Source organism: Sesamum indicum, linkage group LG10, assembly GCF_026168435.1.
Source record: "Sesamum indicum cultivar Baizhima isolate 11 linkage group LG10, ASM2616843v1, whole genome shotgun sequence".
Taxonomy (NCBI): domain Eukaryota; kingdom Viridiplantae; phylum Streptophyta; class Magnoliopsida; order Lamiales; family Pedaliaceae; genus Sesamum; species Sesamum indicum.
Window position 1 is genome coordinate 3929843 of NC_142666.1, and position 18262 is coordinate 3948104.

The window sequence follows — 18262 nt, forward strand, 5'->3', positions numbered from 1 at the left end:
AACGATGAACTATTATTATTTGAAATAAATCAATTACAATCATTTATGTCAAATATCTATATCTAACAGATGCAGCTACAACAATCATCCTTAATAAACAGATAAATTATATATAAACACTATTTACTATTACAGTAAACAGACAACATATACTATTACAGTAGAATAACGTATCGTATGTTGACGAAGTTCGAACCCATTACCTCAACTTTTATCAAGTGAATTAGATTTCATTAACAAAACTTCATATATTTTGTTAAATATTAATAAATTTCAAATTCTTCTAATATAAAATTATTTAATCGAATTCAAATCCATCGATCCTAATGCAGACCGGAACAACCTCTTAAAGTACATGGTGCTGCCTACAAGGCATTACTTGTACAAACCCAAGCCATGAAGTGAAGCCAAAGGCTGTGGGTTCCACCAATGCTCTTCACGGAGCACCAAATGCCAACTACCAGGGTCATTGTCGTCATTTTACAAAAGCATACGTACATTACATTTGTATGTGTGTGTGTATATATATAGGCGTAGAATTGAAACAAGTCATACAATACATTTGTATTTTGCTCCTATATTTTACCTCCATTGTTATGCCATCATTTCTGAGAGAGAGAGAGAGAGAGAGAGAGAGAGAGAGCAGTAATTTTCTAAGAGGAATTATTGTTGGGTTTTGCTGATTCTGCTTTCTTCTCTCCTCACGCAGGTGCCGAACTTTAACCTCCGCAAGCTTGCGTCTTCATTTTTCTTGCTTTCTTTCTTTTTTTTTTTTTTTTTATTTTTGAAGTTTTGTGTTTGATTTGTATTGGATGTTTGCTTGGTCATGTTATTGGAGGTGTGTGTCTGCTTGGTTTTGTCTTGAGTTTCATGGGAATTATTGTCGTCTCTGTGTATTTGAGGTGAAAAGCCAGCAGAATTCTAATTATATACTAATTATATATTCTGTCAACTCATGCTTTTTTTTCTTTTTGCTATTTTCAGATTGTGCTGCTATTTGAATTTTGATAGGGATTTTGCTCTGTTGCTTAAGGTTTGAAGTGTAGTGTTCTGAGTCATTTGTTTTATCCGAGGTTCCTATTTGGATTATCATTTCTAGGTGAATCAGATTCATGAGCGGTTGTTTTGGATCTTTTTTCTGTTTAGTTAGGAAGTAGTTGCGATGAACATTTTTGGGCTGGTTTTACTTATTTTGCTTTTTGTTTTTATGATTTAGCTTATTTGATTGTGCGTAATGCAGAAGTGAAAAATTAATCGACATATCTTAATTTTATGGGTCGTGGGATTTAAAGGACTAGCTGATGAGGATGTTTTGATCTTGCAATTTATTGTACATCAACTGGATACCATCTTGTGCTGTAATTGATATGGAAATGAGTAATTCGGTTGTTTCTTTGGTCTTGCTAATTGTGCAATTACAAAGGCTTAAATCAGAAATGAGTAAATTTTTGGCAATTTGGATGTATATGTAGAGAGCTCAGAAAAGAAAGAAACGAAATGTGGATTCTTGTTGTTTATGCCTTGATTTGACTTCATATGGTTTATTTTGTGAGTTGCAACTGATTTTTTGTTATATGCTTTCATTTCTAATAATTTCTTTTGAATTCTTGGTGCAACAGCAGATGGCTAGAGGAGGCAACATGGCGTCAAAGAGGACGACCCGGAATAAAGTCCGATTGGAGAAGAAGTGTTCGGATGAGTCAGATGAAGACTATATGGTGACTGAAGATGAGTTTGATGAGTCAGAAGACGAGTCCTGTTCTTCTTTTGCTGATGATGAAACAGAAGAGAGTTTAGGAGAATTTGAGGAGGAGGAGGAAGAAGAGGAAGTTTGGGTCAAAAGGAAGATTAAAAAGGTTGGAAGACCTGGAGGGCGAAATGGTTTTCAAGGGAAGAAGAATAATGGGATTGTTAAACCAAGAAAGAAAAAGGCAGATCATAGTGAGGAAGGGGAGGATTTTTCTGAAGATGATTTTGCCGGCACTAAGCAAAAGAAGAAGAGTAAGCTATCTCACAAGAAGGAAGATGATGATATTGGGGGTTTGTATAGACAAGAAAAGGATGATTTTGGTGATGCAAAAACGAGAAAGAGAACTCAGGCATCAACTAACAGAAAATATGTGGATGGTTGTAATGCAGGGCCAAGAAAGAAAGCTAAAGTTTCGTATCGAGAAGAAAAGAAAGATGATGATGATTCTGATGATGAGGAGGAGGAGGAATTTATACCAGATGAAGTTGATGGTGTAGAAGATGACGAAGACTTACTTGTAATGAAGAAGAATAAGGTCGGCAGGTTGAGGGTGCAAGGCACTCAGATTGCCAATGGAAAACAGAGGAAGAGGAGTGTTGAGGCTTTGAAGAGGACCAACAGAAAGAAACCAAAAAAGGAACAAGTTTCGAGGAGAAAAAATAGGTATCACGATAAGGAGCTCAAAGATGAGAACCATGTCGTATCAAAAAAGAAAAAAGTCACTGGAATGGGTAGGGGAAGGAGGAAATCAAGTGTGAATTCTGATTCAGATTTCGTGAGTTCAGGATCATCTGATTATGAGTACACCATGTCTGAAGAAGAAAGAGAACAGGTTAGAGAAGCTAGTGATTTTTGTGGAGGGTTAGCAACTAGTATACGGAGTTCAAGTTCTTTGAAGGTGATTGAAGAGGAACACACAGTGCCTTCACAAAGAAAATGCCAAGGAAGAAAGGGCAAGGAAAAGACGGTGGATGTAAAGATTGAGGTAGGGAAGAGGGTTTGTGGTGTTTGTCTATCCGAAGAGGGGAAGAGAACAGTCAGGGGAATATTAAATTGTTGCAGTCATTACTTTTGTTTTGCTTGCATCATGGAGTGGTCAAAGGTGGAATCTCGTTGCCCTCTCTGCAAGCAAAGGTTTGCAACCATCACCAGGACTTCAAGAGCTGACGGTGGACATGATTTAAGGCATGCAGTTATTCCAGTTTCTGAGCGTGATCAGGTATTGGGATAAAACCTTCATTCTGAAGCGAGAAAAAACTGTCATTTTGTAGTTGTGTCTTCAAAGTTTTCTTCTTCCATAACTAATGTAATACTGTTCTTTTTACAGGTTTATCAGCCATCTGAGGAAGAGCTGAGGGGCTATCTTGATCCATACGAGAATGTTCTTTGTATGGAATGTCATCAAGGTGGGGATGATGCGCTTATGCTTCTTTGTGATCTCTGTGATTCACCTGCACACACTTATTGTGTTGGTCTAGGACGTGAAGTACCCGAAGGGAATTGGTACTGTGATAGCTGTAGGCCAACTATACTTGCATCCTCGAATGCACAACCTCTAAATCCCATTCCTGATCACGGAGCAAATAGCAATCTGTCCGTTGGTTCATTACCTACGGGCACTGTTCGGGAAACTTTTGATCTCAATGAGTTGTATGTACCTGAAACTCCATTGACCCAAGCAACTGGCTACTCTCCATCTCCTAGAAGTTCTATTGGAGATGTTCAAGCTGCTTCTCCTGGTTCCAGGTCAGGGGCATTTACTCTATATGAAAGAAGAAGAATACAGCGGCAGATTCATCAACTTCTTAATAACAGGACTAGACAATTGGACAGTAGTAGTATAGCCCCAGCGCCAGGGATTAGTCTTTTTGGTGCTCAAATTTGGCGTGGTGGGTTTGTAGTACCTCAGCATGCTGTTCCTGTATGGGTGACGCCACAAAATATATGTCACCAGGAAAAATTAGGAAACTATACCACACCTTCTTGGTATGGTAGGGATGCCCTTTCTCCAGGATTAACCAGTTTGAGGGAGCAAGTAATTCACCATCAAGCATCTGCATCTACATCTACTGATCGCTCTGGTGGTGAATTATCACATTCTGAAATTTCTGGGACCAATTCGAGGATTGATCAGGGTTTCACTCAGCATCAACTCCGTCCTTGCAATAGTATGTCAAACACTGGGGTGGATGCTAGCAGATCGCCATATCCATTTAGGGAGGTGAGCCTCTCTTCTTTGGAGAAGGAACAAGTGCAATCCATGGTTAGGTGTAATTTAAAAAGCCTGTCTCGAAATTCAGACTTAGGTATGTGAAGTTAACTTGTTAAACATCTGCTGCATATGCAAGCTAGTCCCTCAATAAGTTCATGTAATATCTCTGGGTGCTTTTTGTTTTTTATTGAACACGAAGAAATTTTGAGGGGGTCTGATGGAGGGTGGGGTTATTCTGATGTTTCCATCACTTTGGGTGGCATCTAGCTATTTCATTGCTACTCAAATGATTTTCCTATAAGAATCCGGTTTTAATACTCTGATGGACTTAGCATGGCCAACCATGTTGGTGCAGGTTATGTTACCTTCAAGCACATTGCAAGGACCTCTACGCACACAATTTTAGCTGCATTTGGACTTGAGCACCGGTGGAACGAAGTACACCCAGTACAAACACGACCACTGATCTGCGACCATTTTGACAGATCAGCCAGTAGGCAGATGCGTCCAATTGCAGGTCAATGCTCATCTTGTTTTGACTGGTTCGTCAGGAACATCGTGATGGAAATAATGTCCACCCGGGTTCCCCTCTTGTCCTCAGATTAGGCTCTCTTTGCAGTGAGCGGAAGTTGAACTTCAGTCGGCTGAGGCCGAGTCCTTTTGTTAGGGTAGGAGTTTCTTGTTTCTTTTTAGCAGAGAAGCAGACCAGAAGAAGTAGCTCTCAGCTGGTTACTGCCACTTCTGATAGATGTTTACACGGACAGGTTAGTGTTATGTACACACCTTTTTCATGTTATTGAGTTATGCATTTTTTGCCAACAACTCCTTGACTTTAAAGGATTATGTTGGGAAATGGAGTAGCTAAGAAGCGGCATGAAATGTTGATTTTTTTCAAAATATTTCTAAGATCAGATCAGCATCAATTTATGAATTGTGTACTATAGGAAAAACCAAGAAAACAAACATTGATACTTTTTAATATTGTTCATCTTTTCTGGTTGTCTGGCACAAAATAATTGATTGGTATTTTGGATAAACGGATTTGAATATGAAGAATCGTTAAATTTTTAATAACAAATTCTCTGATTTTGTTTGCATAATTTCATCTCAGAAAGAATTTCCAATGAAGATGTTGATGGATTTTAATTTTTTTTTGGATATACAGTCGTTTGAAATCCTTTTTATAAGTGTTTGATTTTTCAAAAAAGAGAATTAGAGAAGTTACATTGGCAGATTTTGAGATTAGACTAATTTATACGAATACACCCTACATCCCTTGAGGATGTTTAGTGTAATATTTTTTAGGGGTTGTTTATGTAAGTATTGCATTTATATAAGATATACAGTTGTAATTTTAACTATAGTCTCAGAAGTTATAACATAATTTTATAAAAAATTGGTGTATTTTGGCCTAACCTCATTTTATCCTATTAATAGTGATTATCAAATATTTCCTTGTCGTTTAATTATCTTTTCCTTATTGTTCAATCATTTTATAGTGAATCAGGTGCAATAATAAGTGATTGTTCAATCATTAAAACTTGTTAATCCCATGTGAAAATAAAAATGTGGGGATAACTATACTTCTCTCCCTTGAGGTTTAGTGTACACACGTAGACCTTCTGTTGTTTGGAAAATTACATTTAACGTTCTTGATATTTGCTTCCGTGTAACAAATAAGTTTTTCGTTGATTAAAGTTCCTCAAATTTGTTGAAATTTAAAAAAAAAAAGATAAAAGAAAAATCTATAGTAACCCTTGATTGACTTATTCTAACTTATTATAGGTCAAATAAATATCGTTATGAATACATTTGAGATGCCAGATATAATTTGCCAAATTATATAAAATCTTTGTGTAATTACACCAAATTTTAAGAGAAGAAAGTACCCTAAAAATGTGATAAAAGATTTGTTCACATTTTTACTAAACAGATCATTTCCAAGCACAAAAATGGGATATCACAAAAATGTATTTCATCATTTTGTTTTAATCTCGTTGGTTGCTCAATTCAGAAAAAAAAGAAAGAAAGAAAAGAACACGATTTAGGTCTCATTTTGTTCTTGTAATTGTTTCATTTCTTGGTTCTTAAAGGCGTATCTTAATTGGTGCATTATTTATGAAGTATAAGTAGTGAGAGTAAATTACAACTATCTCTCGTAGGGTTCGTTGGATTGACAAAAAGAGGGAAAGTAATAAGCGGAGGAAAAGAATAACAGTTTTCTTTCAAATTATTTGGTATGATTAGAAGAATAATATTTTTACTTGTTTGGTAGAGGAAAACAGATTGAGAAAAAATACTAATATCAGAAATCTACCGTAGTGTTTGGATTTGTGGTTTGAGTGTGTTTTATGTTTTGGATATAGAGAGAAAAAAAAAAGAAATAAATAAGTGTGTGTTAAAAATAGATAATATGTTTGGATTAGTGTTTTGAGATAATTTAAAATATTTTAAAATAAGTGGTGTAGGTTTGATGTTGGGATTTGGGAGACAAAAATTACTGTTCATTGTCAAATGACTCAAATCTTTCTTACATATATTTTTATATATAAATATGTATATATATAAATATTATATGTCTAATGTTGTATTTTTTGGAGACAAAAATTACTATTTATTGTCAAATTATGTCTCTTTTATATTATATATAAGTGTGTATATATATATTATATGTAGAAAGTTGAAAATAAAAAAACATATAGATAAAGTGTAAAAACACAAAAACAAACATTGAGTATGTTTTATTTTATTTTGAGAAATGCGAAAACACAAAACCAAACAAAGCTTACGTATAATTACACCAAAATTCATTGTAAATATCCCTAAATTTTAAGGGTGCGGAATACAGCTATACTATTTTAGTAGACTAGATCTAATTTAATCACCTTTCTTAAATGTTCCAATCATACAACATTTCGAGATCTCTTCCCTCACCCCCCCCCCCACCCCATTATGCACTACTGAGTGAACATTTAAATCATTAGAGAAATATAAATTCGGATATGATAATATTATAAAACTAAGGGATAATTATATTTTGTCATTCGAACTATAACTATTTTTAACTTTTGATATCTAAACCTTTTTTTGTATCAACTTACTATCTCAACTTTACAAAATTTTACATTTTGTCATTTATAACTATTTTTCAACCAACCTTTTTGTCAAAAAAAAACATCACAAGCATTACACATGTGATATTAAAGGTTATGTGATGTGATATTTTTCATATATATATATATATAAAATGTGATGTTTTTCCTATAGAAAAATCAACAAAAAAAGAGTCATATATGACAAAGTGCAAATTTTAAAAAATTGAGATGATAACTTGACACAAAAACAAAAAAATATAATTTACCCTAAAACAAAATATCCAAACCATCACATATGATCTAATAGTTCACACCACACTTGAATAGCATAACATGAACCAATATACATATATTTCATGCAAAACTACCATCATCATCCTCATTTCGCATGCCAGAACGCAACATGCTATATCCCCCATTGACCACTGTTCTATGTATTTACGCACGGACTTGTCGGTAAACATTCGAATCATGAGGTAATGGAATCATTTTATCATATTTTTTTGTCCAAGCATGGATCCAAATCCAAGGGAAATGAATCAGTTTGCTTCAACCTACCATAATTCTACACATAACATAAATTACATTTTATTACTACACCTTATTTCACCTCTCGGTGATAATCGGGCATAGACGCTTGGATGAGCCTCGATGTTGCAGTTTTCGCCAACTCTAAATAATTCTAGCAGCATGACCGGGCCATATATCATAAGTTGACGTCCAATACTGTTGACAACAGCAATGCTTGAACAAAGTCGCATCTCTTGGCCTTCTCCTCTTGATCTTTGATTGACATGGGAGGTTGTTGGATTTTCCTGCAAAAGGGATTCAGAGATTAGCAGCCGGTTAAGCGTGTAAGAGCGCTTTTAACACCAGCGGACTCTATAATCTTAAGGTCATTCATATACTTCACCAGCTCGCAGAAGTATCGATGCTTTAGCTATGCAATTATTCTATCTACTTATGATGGAATTATCAAGGGCGACTTCCAACTGCTGGACATCTGCATGTGATAAACCAATATGACAAGAAGAAAATCTGACAAAATTTGAAGCATGCTATTACCTTTCTGAAATGCTATCAGTTGTGCTTTTCTTGACTAACTCAGCTGAAGATTGTGATGGAACGGTTTCATAATCTTCAACCATCGGCAAAATAAACGATGACAACAGCGGGTCTGGGGCTGCATTGCTTGAAGAGTCTATGCATGAAGACCCTCCAAAAAGAGACCTTAAATTCCCTTCTCTAAGTTCCCTCCTCAAAAAAGAAAGTGTTGATTGTGAACCAGATTTTCTTGATCTCCTCTTGCGCTGCACGTAATTTCTAGTCGAGGAACTCAAGATACTTGATTAACTTCTTAACTGTCTATTATGTAATGCTATACACTAGGAATAAAGATATCTAAGGAAAAAACCAGTTGATCTTAAGTTGCTCCACCCAGGGCTAATTTTAAGAATCATCGAAAGAGCTTAGAATCAATACACTTTTTTTTTTTCAACATCTGTTGTTACAGGCTGCTGATTCACGTAAATGACAATATTAATAATAAGTTAAAAAACACAACATTTTGAAAATCAAAATTCTGAAAGCAAAAAGAAATTAAATGACCAATATCTGCAAGGAGTTCGAGAAAAATACAAACTAGAAGAGAATGCAAACTAAGAGAAAAAGGATATCTTAAAGACACTCCCGTGTTGCAAGGTTATATGTGCTACCATGTCAACACCGACCCTCATCCCACAAACTGGACATACCTGAAAACAATAACGCCCATGTTAATATCTAGCAAAAAACATTCAAACAATTATCAACTATTATATGTTCCAATCAAAGAAACTAAACATGAACCAAGATCTTAGAAGAAAAATCTTTCACTGGAGATGGAGGAAAAACAATCTTCCTGATAGCAACATAGAATCTTTTTTCCCTCAATAAATCAGTCAAAAAGATAATTACTCCATATATTTTTGGTAATTTCTCTCAACAAACAGAAGAAAGCAAAGTCTGATAGAGTTACTAAACTTAGAAGTAAGTCGGCTCTCTCCCTTTATTCGTTCATAACAAACAGGACGAAGAAAAGTTTAAGCCCATGACAATGCCAAAGTCAGTAACATCTCTGTATATAATGTAACAAGATTTCCCAAATTTGTTCAGCTATCCAAGAGTGTTATCAATGATCATCTACCAAGTTAAGTCTTAGCTACATGATGTAGTAACTCAAATACCTCCCAGAGTTACCCCTTAAAATATTCACCATTATTTGTACAAATTTGAGAGGACAAATGCAACTTTACCCCATTATTCGCGCCTACAGGATGCTCATCGTCGATGTGGCAACAGAGTCCCACAATGTCAAAGTATTCCGAACAGAAAGGGCAAGGATACTCCTCCCTTATATCATGATCCACGTCAATTTCCTCAAACCCCATCAACATTTCTGCATCAAAACCATCCCATTTCATTCCTACAAGAAAATCCACATGCAGAAAACATAAGAAATCCAATGCTAGACATAAGTACACAATAAGTTTCCAATTTTAGCGAACTCCTAATATCATTCAACCTTTAGTGTTGATAAGAACAGCCACACACTGGTAAATCATTTCAAGTAAATCTTTTGCATACATTTACCGGCAAAGTTTGACAAGCCCCAGAAAAACCCCGTCATTTATATGATATGCAATGCCCACATACACACACCCACGAAACCAAACACGACGGCGAGATGCATTTACTGCCAAAACTCTACCCCGATATCATTATCTTTAAGAAACTCTACATTTATTTGTGAATTTAGCAAACCCCGGATAAAAAATTCATTTCTTTATATACATGGCACGTATAAATAAACAAATGCACTCTTCAGTAAAAAACCAAACAAATTCAACAACTAAAAGGAAGCCCATGTGAGAATTACAAAATAAAAAGTTTTCATACGAGGTGTTTACCAGATCGAGATTGAAGAGCTGATTGATAACGCTTGGAGGTAGAAGACAGACGAGCGGCCCAAGAATTAGCATCCATGGGTTTCCCTTTAAAATTCAAATTCAAAAACAATAAAATGATTAAGAAATCCGAGCTCCTTTTCTTGGTCAGAGCGGTATTAAACTAATCAACTCGATGTACTTCCGAAAATTCTCCTGGAATTTTGAATTTTGGTGAGGTGTAAATGAGATTATGATGATGGTCTGAAGAAAAAAGAGAGAGAAAGGAAGAGGGTTGGGCTTAGCAGGGAGAAACGAAAATCCACCGGAGGGGAAGACACAGCCGAGTTCCACACACTCCTTTTATAGTTTATTATCTTTTGTTTTCTTTTTTTGGCACAATTACACCGAATCTGGCTTTGTTATTACATCTAAATATCCTTACACATTTGTTTTTATCAGATAAATAAATATATTTATAATCAAAATTTGTCTTTCTTATCTTTCCAAGGATCTTTTTTCTTTTTTTTTTTTGGCATTTCATCTCTCTGAAAAATATAAATAATTTTATTTTTAAATATATTATATTAAATATTAAAATACCAAAGAAAATTACACTACAAAATTAATATACTAAATTTTATTTTTCAAACTTAGATATCTAACTTAATATAAATGTTAAGCAATCATAATAATTGTAAATTATAAACTAATTTAAATTATTATTTAGTTTAAATATTTTTATTAATTATATTATTTTCTATAATAATATTTATACTTATATTAGTATTATATGTATTTAAAATAAAAAAGAAATCTAATTTATATATCTACTGCAGACAAAATTATTAATTAAATATCTAATGATTATTATAATTATCTAAAATTATTCTCAATTAACTAAAATATATATTTAATGAATATAATTAAGTTAATCTAAAAAAAATTAAATACAGTTATCACCCATGAAATATCCACCCCACATGAATTACTCTCTAAAATATTAAAACCTTAAAAAAAAAATCCTAACCTTCACTTTTTATGTTTGAAAAGTATATTTTACCTTTAAAAAAATTTACTTTGTAAAAAATGTAAAGAGATTTTTAAAATTACCTCATTTATATAATTATCATATACACATATATAAATATATATATATATATATTAATTCTATATTTTTAATTAGTTCATAAGCTCTTTTGATTTTACTAATTGTGTATTTGTTTAAGTAAATATATATATAGATTTATGCATGTATAAATTTTTTTTAATTTATTTTTACAAGTAAATAAAATTAAAATAAAATGAACTCCAAGTATTTTAGGTTTACGAAAATAAAAAGAGCATGATAAACAAGTGAAACTATAATTAGAAAAAAAAATTAAAATGCCAAAATCACCCTTTCTCGAAGTTTCACTTAGTTATCAAGTTCCTTTTATTTTTGTAATTTTAAAATATTTGAAACTCGTTTTATTTTAGTTTCACTTACTTGTAAAATCAAACTAGAAATAAATTTATACATGCATATATATATATATATATTTACTTAAACAAATATAAAATTAATAAAATCAAAGGGGTTGGTGAACTAATAAAAAGAATATAGAATCAATATCTTCTTATAATATATATTTATATATATAATAATTATATATGTGGTAATTTTATGCGTATATAAATTTATTTTTAACTTGGTTTGATAAATCAATAAAATTAAAATAAAATGAGCCACAAGTATTTAGGGATTATAAAATAAAAAGAGCTCGATGAACAAGTGAAACTAGAATTAGACAAATGGTGATTTTGGCATTTTTAAAATTTCTTATTTTTTTTTTGCACTAAGCAATTTTTGTAAGGGTACAATGAACTTTTCAAATTTAAAAAGTAAATATTAGGAAGGTTTTTTTGAAAGTTTTAATACTTTATGGAGGTAATTGATGTAAGGTGGATACTTTAGGAATATTAACTATATTTAATCCTTTAAAAAATTATTATTTTTTTAATTGGGGGCGATGACCGTTGTCGTTGCCCATCGTCCTCTTTCCTTTTTCTTTAGAGCTAGAGGCGAGGGGTGAGGGTAGGGGGAGGGTGGGAGTAAGATTTTCTTTTTTTTAAAAAAAATATATAAATATAATAATTTACTTTTTTATAATTTCTAATATTTATAAATAATATAAGCAAGTCAATATAAAGGTATAACTCAGACGCTGATAAAATTTAAAGCCGTTACACCTCAGCCAAAAAAATGGAGAGTGAGTTCAACTTATTAAACATAGGGGTATGTTTTGCCTATTTCTAAATTGAGGGGAAGGGGAGTTGTTGAATTTTCAGAACACACGAGAGTTTTATATAATTTCGCTTTCTTTTATTTTTGTGATGTTGTCAGTGCCCAAATTTGATTTAGGCGACGTCGCCAACGTCACCCCCATTACCGTCCCGCCATTTGCGAGAATGGCAGGGGCAGGGTGTGACATAGGGGTGGGAGTAGGGATTTTTATTTTTATATATATAACAATGATTTTTTTTATAATTTTTAATTATTTATATATAATATAAATTAAATAATTTGTAGAATTCATATTTCATATTTTTCTTAAAATTTAATAGTTGAGTTTAATTGATTAGATCTGATGATCATTATATGATAAAAAAAGATCCAACGGTCATTAAAATAAGAAATAAGATATAATAAAAAGGCATAACAGTTATATATAAAAAATTAACATCGTTAAGTCAATTTAATAGAGACGGACAAGTAAGTTACGTTTAATAAAATAGAGGGGGGTGTTTCGCTTATTTTTTAAACACGAGGAATTTTTAGTCTAAATTTTTAAAACATAGGGGGGATTTATGCTATTTAGTCAATTTATGATATTAACAAAAAAATTGAATATAAATCCATACTTACACATATTACTGTAAGTTAAACAAATCCTTTCCGATCATCTATTAATTGAGTTTTTAAAACATAGAGCATGTATCGTTTGTGATCTTGACGTGCTAGAGTGCCGTAGCCATCTATTTTTAGCAAGATTGTGTTGCACTTTTTAGGAGAAAGGTGAGCTTTATTTGGCTTCCCAAGGACTGGGAGCAAAGAGTGCAGTGGGCTGCAAAAAGGTGGCGAGGTAAGCATCATATTCATGCTGTTTTTCAAGCCATAGTTGCTTTTTTGATGTACCACATCTAGAAAGTGTGGAATATGAGACGAGTCCAGCAGACACTTATCACTCTCTGACACAAGGGGTCTTAATTGTGTTAAAGCAAGTTAGAATGCATACTGATAATAATGAATCGTCTCAGTCGATTCAGTTGTTTGGCCTATATAGGTTATTTGCTTGGCCTTGAGGGTCAATAACGACATATGTTTGTTGTATCTTGTATCCTATTTTTATTAATAAAATTTATCATTACACCAAAAAAATAAATATTTCTAGTTTGTCATTTTTATCAAAAAACTAATCATTTTTAACTTCCCACTCTTCATGATCTTTTATAACTATCCTTTGGAAGTTTTTTTTTTTTCCCTCATGCATCTTTATCTTATATATTTAGGTGATTTTTAAATTTATAAAACTAAATAATAAATTTATAAAAAATATTTTATTTCAAAATTCTTAAAAAAATTTGCACATACATAACAAATGTGCAACACTATGTAAAATGGGAAACATTGTTAAAATTGAAAAATATAAACTTGAATTACAACAAAAGGTTGAAGTTTATATTATAGTTATATTTTATAAGCAATGTACATTCTTAACAACCATAATTTAGAAATTGATATATATATATATATATATATATAAGACATAAACCTAATTAATATAATAAAAACATATTAATAGATACTTATCAAATTTAGAATTTGAAAAATAAAAAAAGAGTAAGATATCTTTTTTTCCCATAAAAAATACATACTATCACATAAATTAAATAAAAAAATTTATAATTAACACATTTATCGTATATTTTATTAACTCATTAGATAAAATAATTTATAACAAAAAAAATTCAAAATCAAGGAAAGAAAATTTTTTCATATGAATATCCAAATATATGGTATTAGAATGAATTCGTAAATAAACATATAACCTACCAATTTTAAAGCAACTAATAGGATTATAAATAAAGCTTTAAAAAAAATAGGATTAGAAATAAGAAAATTCAAAATTCTATAAATTCTGAAATTTTAAAAATTTTAAAGAAAGCAATAGGAATTTTTACTATAATTAAAAAAATTCAAATTTCTAAAAGTTAAAAAAATTGGGTCACAGAAAGATTTTAATTTTTGTAAAAAAAAAAATATATTTTTTAAGCTTTAAAACTAAGAACTAAAAGGGAAAAAAAATAGAAGAGAGTGTTCATTCTCCTTTATTTAGAAAATATATCACACTGCTCGTCATTAATCGTAGTTTCAAAGAGGCTAAATAAATTAAAAACTATTAACATTGCCATTAATGCTTGTCATAATTAATTTTTACCAAATAATTAAAATATTTTTATAATTAAAAAATTCAAAATTGTAAGAATTCACTATTTGGTCAAAATTAAATAATTATATATATATATACATCATATATATATATACAATAATCATTAATTCCTTATATCATCCATAAAACACAGAGTTCATGACAAAAACTGGCAATTTTTTCAAATGAAATGAGACATACCATAGTTATCATCCCTCTTTTATTTCTTTTCATGTGGTCTAACCAATTCCGAGCACTTGCACTAGAAAAAAGAACATGCATTTTCACAGACAGATTTGAGGTGCACATAATTAACAAGCTTCCTCCAAATTCCGACAAGTTGGAGTTGCGTTGTGCATCCAAAAACGACGATCTTGGATTTCACACACTTACTTTTCAACAAGATTTTCATTGGAACTTTTGCGACAACTTCTTCTACAACACTTTGTTCTTCTGCCATTTTTGGTGGGGTTCGAAGGAAAGAGCTTTTGACTCTTTTAATTCAGAATGGAGATCTAGATGCTACACTGGTTTTTGTTATTGGGAAGCAAGGTCCGACGGTCTTTATATGTCTGCAGTCAGTACCGACCCAAAGTACTTCAAGAAGTACCTTGATTGGCAAAACAGAAAAACATGAATTAAGAGTTTCTCCTTGAAAATTCCAAGGATCGGCTACTAATAAATTTTCGATTATTCTCCAATGTAATAGTTCAAAAGATTTTGTATGTGCTGAAAGTAATATAGGACTGAAAAGTATGGATAAATAATTTAATAAGTTTAAGAAGAAGGATGTAATCTCTTAAAAGAATCTTAATAAAGAGTATTCCCCTGATTATTCTCTTTGAATTACGATTCAAGTGTTGGAACCTCGTCCTTGAATTGGATGCAATCTTCTCCAAACTTCACAATCTATCGTAAATTTTGGTATCAAGCCTTGATAGGTTTGACACCAAAGAAGGTGTAGAAACATTTGCAGTTGCAACACTTCGTCATGACTGAAAGCTTCGTATTTGGGAGCTTTAGATTTGATTTGTTGTGGTCTATACTTGACTTGTTGTCGGCCTTCTTGCTTGTTGTCTGGCTTAACTTGTTGGTTTTTGTCTAATTAATCGGTTGTGTGTACATCTTGACTGGCTGTCTAACTTGACTTGTTAACATTGCCTGAGACGACTTATTATCTTCTTGTCTAACTTGACCTGTGTGGAATTATTGAAAAATTACCCCTATTTATGATTGTGGGATGAAAAACCAGCCATGATTGTTTGACGAAGGCGTAATTTGATTGGTCATCCATAACTTAATTTTCATTATTTTCCTAATCACAAGATGTGATTTAAAGTTACAAAATCATTAGTATTTGCCTTTTTTTTTCACTGACCTTTTAATGGACGCTTTTCCTAATAGGTCATATTAAAATGATCAAATCAACCTATAAAATAAAGAAATAATTTCGTATTTCATTTGAAATACATCAATTCCCAAATTTATAAGGCCGAAATTCGATATAGACTTAATTTTGAAATTTAATTTATTTGAACTTTTAATTAATAATTTATTCCATATATTTGGATGTGATTGGTTACTCCTTGCACTTAGCACCATATTATGTTGTGATAGTAGGAAAATACTAAAGCTAGTATTGAATTTAGACCAAATTTTGGATTCAATTAACTTTTATTGTGATCAAGTTTTAGATTATTAATTAAATGTTCAACCTTACCATCTTGTAAACATGTACACAATCCACCAATTTGTCTAAGGGAAAGTCAAACTTGCAAATCATTTGATTGTCAATTGGAAAAGATAGAATTGAATTATTTGATATTTTGACTTACATAACATGTTGATTTTTTTTGAAATTTTGATGTACAACTTTCAAATTATATTATATGTTATGCCATATTATTACTATTAATTAAAGATTAAGTCATTTGATATTGAATTCTTTAAAATATTACTAGAAATCATAAATTGGATGAACTTTTTTGTTGTATGAATATTATTCATGTACGAATTTCATCACATATTGATAGGAAACAACGCAATCCACTCCTCAGTAATATGAGAAACAAGTAAAAAAAACTCATGTGAAAACAAAAATAGTAAATTATCCCATATTTTTGAAAAATAAAGCAAATTGCCCCTATGTAACCATTGATAAGGGTGTAATTTACTTCATTTTTTTTCGAAACGCATAGGGGTAATTCATTAATTTTTTTTTATAGAGATTTTTTCTCATTTCACGTCTCACAGGAGATCATATTCTTTCTGCCTTCTTCCAACCCAAGTGTGGCCTTCAGCTACCCACCACACCTCCATTCATGCGCGATCAACGCTTCCCCCTACCTCCTCCAATACCCACACCGCCACCCAAATTTGGCGTTTCCATCGCACAATCCACCACTACCACCATCCCATCCCTTCGAGCAACACCATAACCACCACGCCAACCACGACCATCTGATTCTTTCTTCGCGCACCACCATCGCCTCTTCTCCACACATTGTTGCCGTTGTTCACCTCCTTTTCACCATTGTCCTCCCTCCGTCCTACAGTTGCACGCCATTCCCCTTGCAACCTCATCTCCCGTTTGCCTATTCTTCATGTAAAGATGGGTTAAATGCAATTTACTTTTATAATATATGAAATGAGCAAATACTCCTATGAAATAAGAATTAGCAAATTACCTCTATGCTTCAAAAAATAAGCAAATTACCTCCTATCAATGAATTAGATATAAGATAATTTGCCATTTTATTTTTTCACACCCTCATCCTCTTCACCACCAATATGTTTCCCTTCACCTCCATCAACTCCATGTTCCCTCTGAACCTCTTCACTTGTATTAGTTTGTACACCCTCAAACAATGGTGAAGTATTATCATGATAGTGTATAGATTCAGAATTGTGTAGGGAGTCTGTGTTATTTGTATGTTCAGAAGTATCAAAGTCGAACTAGGGGCATTTATGGTTTCATCAAGAATGGGGGCGTTAATTTCAGCATCAGGGTTTAGGGGCTCAAACTCATCATGAAAAAGGAGTAAGAAATTTGTTCTTATGTAGAAATGATATTACCTTGAGTATCAATAACTACTAGTGGGCCCTGTTTTTCTTCAAAATAGATGGGAATTACGCTCAACCCTTTATAATCCCTCAACAGTTCTCCAATACCCTCATTCTCATTCAACATCCTAAGTCCATTATCTAAAGTGTGTCTATGTAAGTAAGAATAAACAACTACATTTAGCCACTTATCTTCTGCCTTAGCATACATTTCTAGTAAGTCCCCATAATACAATCTTTCTTTATCCACATTTTCCTCATTCTCATTCAACATCCTAAGTCCATTATCTAAAGTGTGTCCATGTAAGTAATAATAAACAATTACATTTAGCCACTTATCTCCTGCCTCAGCATACAATTCTAGTAAGTCCCCATAATACAATCTCTCCTTATCCACATTGGAAACCCTACTCTACTACCACCTACATATCTAATTATAGGCACCCATTTAATAACACCACTAAGCCATATATCAAAATCAGCATAGTCAGCCAACACCATCCTGTAATTAATTAATACACAAATAAAAAGCTCAGTAACCAATCCATACAAGTGGGCACAAAAAATATAAAGAGACATTGTACACAACCCCATACCAAGACAAACATACACTATCATACTTTGCTGACAACTGTTAATTAAATAAAAATAAATGCAACAACTTTTCATACTTTGCTGACAACTACCAAGACAAAAATTGTTAATTAAAGGGTGTGGGGACCAAAAGAGCATACAACTATCAAATA

The 18262-nt window shown here is 32.3% G+C and overlaps 2 protein-coding genes across 7 annotated transcripts; one reads left to right on the forward strand and one right to left on the reverse strand.

Annotated features, from left to right (window-relative positions):
* Window positions 1-549: 549 nt before the first annotated feature.
* Window positions 550-4950, forward strand: LOC105172417 (uncharacterized). Of its 5 annotated transcripts, none has more exons than XM_011093829.3 (4): window positions 550-709; window positions 1620-2969; window positions 3078-4056; window positions 4318-4950. In XM_011093829.3, the coding sequence occupies exons 2-4, from the start codon at window positions 1623-1625 to the stop codon at window positions 4566-4568; spliced, it is 2577 nt and encodes an 858-aa protein (XP_011092131.1). In that variant the 5' UTR covers window positions 550-709; window positions 1620-1622; the 3' UTR covers window positions 4569-4950. The 5 variants fall into 5 exon arrangements, with proteins under 5 accessions (XP_011092131.1, XP_011092130.1, XP_088741972.1 ...); XM_011093828.3 differs by having other exon boundaries at window positions 1623-2969; XM_088885846.1 differs by lacking the exon at window positions 550-709 and adding an exon at window positions 736-902 and having other exon boundaries at window positions 3078-3971; window positions 4318-4503.
* Window positions 4951-7529: 2579 nt separating this feature from the next.
* LOC105172416 (protein DEHYDRATION-INDUCED 19 homolog 3) lies at window positions 7530-10372 on the reverse strand. 2 transcript variants are annotated; one of them, XM_011093825.3, is made up of 5 exons: window positions 10006-10372; window positions 9352-9494; window positions 8734-8811; window positions 8123-8373; window positions 7530-7872 (listed from the first exon to the last, which is right to left on the reverse strand). In XM_011093825.3, the coding sequence occupies exons 1-5, from the start codon at window positions 10079-10081 to the stop codon at window positions 7764-7766; spliced, it is 657 nt and encodes a 218-aa protein (XP_011092127.1). In that variant the 5' UTR covers window positions 10082-10372; the 3' UTR covers window positions 7530-7763. The 2 variants fall into 2 exon arrangements, with proteins under 2 accessions (XP_011092127.1, XP_011092126.1); XM_011093824.3 differs by having other exon boundaries at window positions 9352-9521; window positions 10006-10370.
* Window positions 10373-18262: the final 7890 nt, after the last annotated feature.

Excerpts from the sequence above, each read along its gene's own strand:
- LOC105172417 (XM_088885844.1), top strand. The coding sequence starts at position 813 with ATGTTTGCTTGGTCATGTTATTGGAGGTGTGTGTCTGCTTGGTTTTGT. Across the intron at positions 2,970-3,077 it reads CAGTTTCTGAGCGTGATCAG|GTTTATCAGCCATCTGAGGA; the intron begins GTATTGGGATAA and ends TTCTTTTTACAG. Across the intron at positions 4,057-4,317 it reads GTCTCGAAATTCAGACTTAG|GTTATGTTACCTTCAAGCAC; the intron begins GTATGTGAAGTT and ends ATGTTGGTGCAG.
- LOC105172416 (XM_011093824.3), bottom strand. The coding sequence starts at position 10,081 with ATGGATGCTAATTCTTGGGCCGCTCGTCTGTCTTCTACCTCCAAGCGT. Across the intron at positions 8,812-9,351 it reads CTGTAGGCGCGAATAATGGG|GTATGTCCAGTTTGTGGGAT; the intron begins GTAAAGTTGCAT and ends TATTGTTTTCAG. Across the intron at positions 7,873-8,122 it reads ACTGATAGCATTTCAGAAAG|GAAAATCCAACAACCTCCCA; the intron begins GTAATAGCATGC and ends TCCCTTTTGCAG.